We start from the raw sequence: 7500 nt of genomic DNA, 5'->3' as shown, positions 1-7500 counted from the left end.
ATTTACTTCCACCCCCACACCTCCATTTCCTGCCACATGCAACCCCAATTACTTAAAATCATCCACTTCCTCCAGTCTCACTCCTTTAAAGCTTACATCCAACTCACTGCCATCTTCTTCCCTTGTACATCTCTTCACCATATTTTTACCCACAATTACTTCCAACTTTCTCCTATCACATACCTTCCTAAACTCTATCACTGTCTTAACTCCATTTCTGATCCTGCCACAAGCACAGTGTCATCTGCAAACAACAGCTGGCTCACATCACACTTCTCTCCACTATCTCTAACCATCTCCAGTCCCCTGCCCATCACCCTTGCATTTACCTCCTGCACCACCCCATCCATGTACACATTGAACAGCCATGGCAACATGATACAGCTCCACCTTTACCTGAAATCACTGGCTCTCTCTATTTCCAATCCTAGCACAAGCTCTACTGCTCTCATAAAAAAAAACTCTTGACTGCCTTTTAACAGCTTTCTCCAGTCTCATATGTGCAATACCTCCCACAATGCCTTCCTGTCTACCCTCCAAATCCATAATGGCCCAAAATATATCATTAACTCTTGCCAAAACATTTCCACAAATCTGCCTTACCACAAAAATTTTATCTCTACCTTTCCTAAACCCAAAATACTCCTGTTTATTCCCTCTGTTCCTTACCTAATCATCTTAATTAAAACCCACCCATATGCCTTTTCTGGGAACATATAGTAAATGATGTTTATTCAACAAAACCTTAAGCTTTAGTAAATATGTCAGCTACAGAATATGAGAGTTAAAGAATAATACCATCCCTTGCATAAATAGTGATGGTGTACATATTAAAATCAAAGTCCCAATAATAAAGCTAATACTTTCTTTCTCTTAATTCTTTCACAGATCAATTCTGCCATGTAAAAGTCCTAAACTGTAAGTACAACTCCTCACTGACTTTGTAAACTTCTTGTATGGCACATTAATCTATATCTGTACCAAAATGGACCCAGAGATTTTGCAGTTTTAAGTCTTTCAATCTGCTTGACTACTTCCACCTTACTAATGCTGATATTAGATAGTCTACTTTCTTCATTCCCACTGAAAATCAGATCACAGTCAGGTACCTTTTCTAACCTCTCCTTAGTAAACACTGAGAGAAAATATTTGTTTAAATGCCTCACTAATGGAACTGCCTAGTGTAGGCCTCATGGTCTCTTGCAGTCTCCTTCATTCTAATGTTCTTAAGACTTCTTCCCACTCACAAGGGTAAATAAACCCAGGCATGCACCCACCCTCCACCCATGTCACACCCATTTTCCCTCCTAAAAAATTTCTACACTCCTGCCTTGGTCAGAAGTAATGCAGTAAGACATAGTGCATCCACAGCAGGACCCTTCCTTCTTGCTCGTCCCCTGATGAGTTAATAGAGAAGATGAGTAGAAACCCCTTTGGGCTGATTCACAACCATTCTCCTACTTTCTCCTTTCCCTGCTCAATAGACATTACCCTTTTACCCGAGACCTCTTCATTCCATTTCAGTCTTTCCCTAAAGTTCACTTTGTCTATCTCTACCTTCTACACTCATTTTGCTCGTCTCTCTTTATTCATTCTTCCCACATGCCTAAACCATCTCAGTATTCTTTCATCTACCCTACTCTCTAGCTCCTTGTCTCACCTTCTCATTTCTCACTCTACCCTTGTAATCTCCACCATATTTCTCAAACACATTTCATTTTCTCCTTTCTGTCTCCCTTACATTCCAAGTCTCTGCCTCATAGTGTTGTAGGCACAACCAAACATTCACACCACCTCCTTTTTGCCTCCAACCCTACATGCTCATTTCTCATGACACTTGTTCCTTCAAGACCAGTGACTCTTAACCTGGGGTACCTGTACCCCCAAGGGGTATGAAACCTTGAACCTGGGGGTATGAGACATGATAGCCAGTGCATGGTACTGTATATTTACAAGAAAGCAAAGCAAGGTTTGTATCACTAATCCTTTTCATATGTTTGCATTGTATTTGTATTGGATGGAGGTACAAGAAAACTTTCTGAGATATCAAGGGGTACTAAGGGCACTGAAAAGGATTAAGAACCACTGTTCAAGACCTTCACATGCTTCCCTCACTCTACAGTTTAGCTCCACCCCTATTCCTCCATTCCCTGCTACATGTGACCTCAAATACTTAAAACTACCCACTTCCTCTAACTTCTCTTCTATAAGACTTATCCCACTGCCTCCCTCACACCTTATACATCTCATTACTTTACTTATACCTACATTAACTTTCAACTTCCTCCTATCATGTACCTTCCCAAACTCCATAACTAAATGGCTTAGAGCCTACTCTGATCTATCTACAAGTGCAGCATCATCAGCAAACAATTAGCTCACTTATCACTTCCATCCACTTTCATTAACCATCTCCAATCCCTAGCCAATCACCCTCACACTTACATCCCACGCTAACCCGTCCATGTGCACATTGAACAGACATAGTGACTAACCCTGGTGCAGCCTGACCATCACCTCATGTCACTCAATCTCACTGTTCCCATCCCTCACAAGATCTACTAGCAAAAGCTTAACAAGTTTCCTCCTGTCTCACACATTTGCAATACTGCCCACAATGCCCTACTGTTGACTCCGTGTCATAAGCCTTCTCCAGATCCATAAATCCCCTTAAAAATAACTTTACCTTTTGCCCCAAACTTTTCGCATATCTACCTGACTACTAAGTTTGATCCACACATCCATCACATTAATGCATACACATATCAAACTTCCAAAGTGATCAATTTCATTAGATACAGTGTTCCACTACACATCTTTCGTGAAGAAAAGTAAAACTTTGTATGATCATATACATGCAGTACATACATATCTAAAAAAAAATTACTACGCATCAATATACCATACGATACTGTCAGTCTTCTATTATCTCGTTTGCTTTTCTACTTCAGCTAACGACAAATGCAGGAATGAATTCAAATTATGATATTCTGCTATTAATCATACATCAGATGAAAAGAGAAAAGACAAACACCAGCAGCAAATTAATGAACAAGAAATATCTGATACTTTGGTTGGCAAACAACTAACACTTTATTACTACTCTATTGTACTAACCATGTACCATTAAACTCCATTATCATATTCATTTGTGGATAAAAAATATTCAAACTGAAAATACCTTTTTCAATTTTCATAGGAGCTACACTGTATACATGAGTATCACTACATTAAATGTAACTTCAAAACTTGTGTCACATGAAATGTTTCCAAGTATTTACATATACATTCATATATCAATATTTTTCATAGCACCTTAGCTTATTTATTATCCATAATAAAATGAAACATGCTTTCATTTCCATGCTGTTAGAGAAACAAGGCAAGGACGGATGGTACTTACTAGGTTTAAGTATTCCAGTTTCTGTTGGCAGCAGGGAAAGATAAAAGGGAACCACACACATTAGAGACCCAACACCAAACAAACACACTTTAGAACTTAGGAAGGAGTAAAGATTTATATATTTTATCCAAATTTTAAGACTATCAACCCTATAGTACTTAATTAACATTACAACAGCACCAACACAACTTAAGCTATCAAGAGAAGTTAAAAAAAAAAAAGTACTTAACATTACAACAGCACCAACACAACTTAAGCCATCAAGAGAAGTTAAAAAAAAAGATAAATAAATACATACATACATACATATACCAAGGCTTTTTCCCCCTTCCAAGGGAGGTAGCCAAAAAGGGAAAGGCATAAAAACACTCCCACCCATTTCATCCCTAAATACCCTCCACACCCCTCCCACCCTTCCTCTCATCTGAGCACCTCCTGGATGACGGGTCATCCCTGCACCCTGCCCACCGCCCTGGGTCAGAAGCAGTGTCGCAAGACACAGTACATCCACAGCAAGGCCGCTTCATTTAATCGGCGACCCCCCCTCTCTGTCCCCCTTTGCATACATACATAAAATAAATAAATAATAATAATGAATTATTAAAATCAATAAGATGAATAAATCAAATATCTTAATACAAAATACCTAAAATTACGTAAGTGTAAATTTTTCACTGATTTGCATATATTTATACATACATATACCAAAGACTTTTTCCCCTTACAAAAAAAGGCATAAAAACCATTCCCACCCATTCCCTCCCCACATACTCCCCTCCCATCCACCCCCTTCCCTCCCTCTTATCTTAGCAGCTCCTGGATAACGGGTTATCCTTGCATCTCGTCCACTGCCCTGGGTCAGAAGTAGTGTTGCAAGACACAGCACATCCACAGCAAGGCCACTTCATTAACCCCTTCCATACGGTGCCGCACACGTAGGCGTCATGAGGAGCAAGTGGATTAGCGACGCTGCCATATCGGCGTCTTGATTATATTTATTGTAGTCGCCCCTGTGTTTTTACATTCTCCCAAATGCGCCCTGAATCCCATTCTCTGTGGTTTTCAAAATTCGCGGGTGAAAAAGAGAACGATCGATATAAGCGGTGACTATATTTTATGATGCGAATATTATTACGTTACGTCATACGGCTGGCATTGGCTGCTGCCCGCGAGATTTAAGTCCCGTACTGAAGTGGTTAAATCAGCGACCCCCCTTCTCCGTTCCCTCATGCATAAAGAAAAGATGGGGAGAAATCCCTTTAGGCTGAATCAATTTACTTCTCACACATACTCCCTCACCCATCCCCCACCCACTCCCCATCATGCATTACAGTATCATCCATACACAACCATTCTCCACTCACCCCCATCTTCTGTCCTCTCCTGTCCTTCCTCAGCAGACATTCCCCTCCTTCCTCTACACTACAACTAAGTAAATACATATACATCTAGTCTATCTTTCTGATAGACCAGATACTGAACTTTACTCATCTTATTTTCCTTTATTTACCCTTTATTTTGTAGAAATGAGAACTGGGAAAAAATATAAAGTTAGTGTGGATCCCATCAAATATAGCCAAGGACCCCTCGAGTCCAAGGACTTTGGTCGGAAACCACTGGCATTTTATTGTCCATCAAAATCTTCGAGATAGTTGTACCAAATGTCAATATAAACTGAAATCTGAATTTAAAGCTCTGTACACCACTTATTTTAGTCATCACAATGGTTGAACAAGCACTAATTTCACTGACCAGTGGGGAGGGATCAGACTTCTGACTGGTATCATCGCCTTGACTGACTGTATCTGAGCGCTCCGACCTCGAAGATGACTCGCTACTCCCTCGTTCTCGACTGCCCATCTCTGCACCTGTAGAAGCTCGTTTCCTCGTTCCTCCTTCTCCTGATTGCTGCAATGTACGAAAACAAAAAGAACTAATAACACCATAAATCTAAAATTATTATAAATGTATTAATTAAATGAAAACCAATGTCAGAAGCCTAAGAAAGATCAACTCTTTGTTGGCCATCTTTAAATCCTAACAAAATATAAATCCAATCTGTCTTTGCCCCACTATACCCATTTCCCCAGCCTTCCTGCTTGAATGGGTAAAGGGCAGGTCTGCCAATCGGTTGAACTTTGGAACCCATAAAGGAAATATGTTGCACCATCTCTAGCAAACCAATGCTCACATTCCTGATTTCCAAGCAAGTCAAAACTTGTGCATTTGTTCTGACTGGTGTCAGGCAACTTTGTTCAGCCAGGGGGAACTTTAAGTACAGGAAAAGGGCTAATTCTCACATTTTCGAAAAAAGAAAAAGTAAATAATCTTACCAAACTTTTGTAGGCCTTTGATAACGAATCTACGACTTCATCAATGACACGGTCAGACACGGTAGATGCAACTGCCAAATTGACTTCATTGACTTTGTTAAGTAGAACAGATCCTGCTTGTTCAGCTATTGCCTGTTCTACTAGCTGCCCTGGAAGCTGTGAAAAATTAAAGAACATCACTATGATTATATGTGTATGAAATATTAATATCTGAAATAAAACCAATTTTTACATGGCATGAATGAATCAACTTGATCATGACATAACTTACATTAAGAATCATACAAGAAAATTAAAAGCTGATAAGCACAGATGCTAATATTACATATCTTAATATCTCCATCATAACCATATCAAAGATAATTATACAGGTAGACAAACAATTTTCCAGCATCCTTGGTTCATATGCCATGCTGGATAATATTTTTTTTTAACCAGCAATGATCCCCTCACAGAATCTAACATACCTTTCATGAAAAGTGGATAATATTTAGCCTTAATCTCTTCCATACAATGATGCCTATGTAGGCATCATGAGGCGCGAGAGGGTATATGAAGATGTCAGCATCGATGTTTTGATTATATCTATTTTGTAGTTGTAGCTGAGTGACCCCCAAATTCTGTGAACTGGTTTGATCATGTTTTCTGTGTTTATTATTACTCAGAGTGAAAAATAATGAATAGTACATCAGTGACTTTATATTTCATATTGCGAGTGGTGTGATGCATCATACATGAGGCATCCGATGCTGTGCACAAGAATTTGACTCGTATTGAAGAGGTTCAAAGAACATAGTATTCCTTGGTCTTGGGGTTGGATATGAGATGTACAGTTAGGTGTGTTTACTGTTTAAGCATTGTTTATACACAGAAGATTCACTATGGGGTGGAATGAATAGTTATCTAAATAAGAAGAATTTTGCAGTCTTCTGGGAGGCCTATAGCTTTGCAATGGGATCTTGGTTCTGGTGCAAAACAATTTTCTAACTATTCTCGAGTAAGCTTACTTGTAATCCAACAACTTTTGTTCAAATGGTATATTTCTGGATAAATTTTAATACTTTTCAAGGCCCTAGGGCATTTAGATTTTCCTATCACAAGCAGTTTACTCTTGTGTGTGGCTGCATTTGAGCAACCTATGAGAGTAAGCCTGTCCATAGATTGTTTGAATCCTGTGGAAACTTCTTTGTCTTCCATTCTTAAGGCTTTCCTCGGTGAGCATTGTCAATACAAAGCAGTTTTGTCTGCATTGTACACCCGTTCAGGAGTAAAATGCTAATCAACTACAAGCTTCAAAATGTCATCAGCATACTCTGCAGACTGCTTTTCTCCACAAACTTTGCTAAAGTTAATTCCATGATGATTTTTGAATCACCATCCTTCGGTGTATTTGCACTCATATTCTAATTTAAGATTTTTATGGAATAGCCTGATACATTAGCATCGATGACAGTGAATACCAGCAATACAACACTGTTTAAACCATTCCACCATTACTCGATTGTACTCAGCACTCTTACTATTTTTCATAATTTTTCTGATGGTCATTTACTTCTTGTAACTATTGTTTACATAAAAATTAAATAATTTTTTGCATTAATATTAAAAAATCACCACCATCATTAACAAAGTAAACAGAATGAAGGCCAGAACACTCTGAGCCATCTATCAGCTGCCTAGTAAACTAGTCTAGTGGCTGTAGGATTTTCGAAGATTTGATTGTAATTTCATCTGCATTAAAAGAAGTTCTAGACTAGTGAATAC

The 7500-nt window shown here is 38.8% G+C and overlaps 1 protein-coding gene across 21 annotated transcripts in view; it reads right to left on the bottom strand.

Moving 5' to 3' along the window:
• The window catches only part of LOC143027176 (F-actin-uncapping protein LRRC16A-like), a 165291-nt gene that overhangs the window by 32077 nt on the left and 125714 nt on the right, over positions 1–7500 (bottom strand). For 15 of the 21 annotated variants that reach the window (XR_012966577.1, XM_076188294.1, XM_076188299.1 and 12 more), the window contains 3 exons: positions 5737–5892; positions 5156–5311; positions 3404–3424 (listed from right to left, as the gene is read on the bottom strand). Coding sequence is in view for 20 of the 21 variants with exons in the window: in XM_076188294.1 (XP_076044409.1) it covers positions 3404–3424; positions 5156–5311; positions 5737–5892 (333 nt within the window). In the remaining variant the exon portion in view is untranslated. The remainder of the gene's footprint in view (positions 1–3403; positions 3425–5155; positions 5312–5736; positions 5893–7500) is intronic. The other 6 variants (XM_076188297.1, XM_076188308.1, XM_076188312.1 and 3 more) reach the window with 1 other exon arrangement.

The sequence above is a fragment of the Oratosquilla oratoria genome, chromosome 7 (genome assembly GCF_046742065.1).
Source record: "Oratosquilla oratoria isolate Oo_2021 chromosome 7, ASM4674206v1, whole genome shotgun sequence".
NCBI lineage: Eukaryota > Metazoa > Arthropoda > Malacostraca > Stomatopoda > Squillidae > Oratosquilla > Oratosquilla oratoria.
Note: the sequence above shows the minus strand (reverse complement) of the source record. Positions and strands in the feature narration are given on the sequence as shown.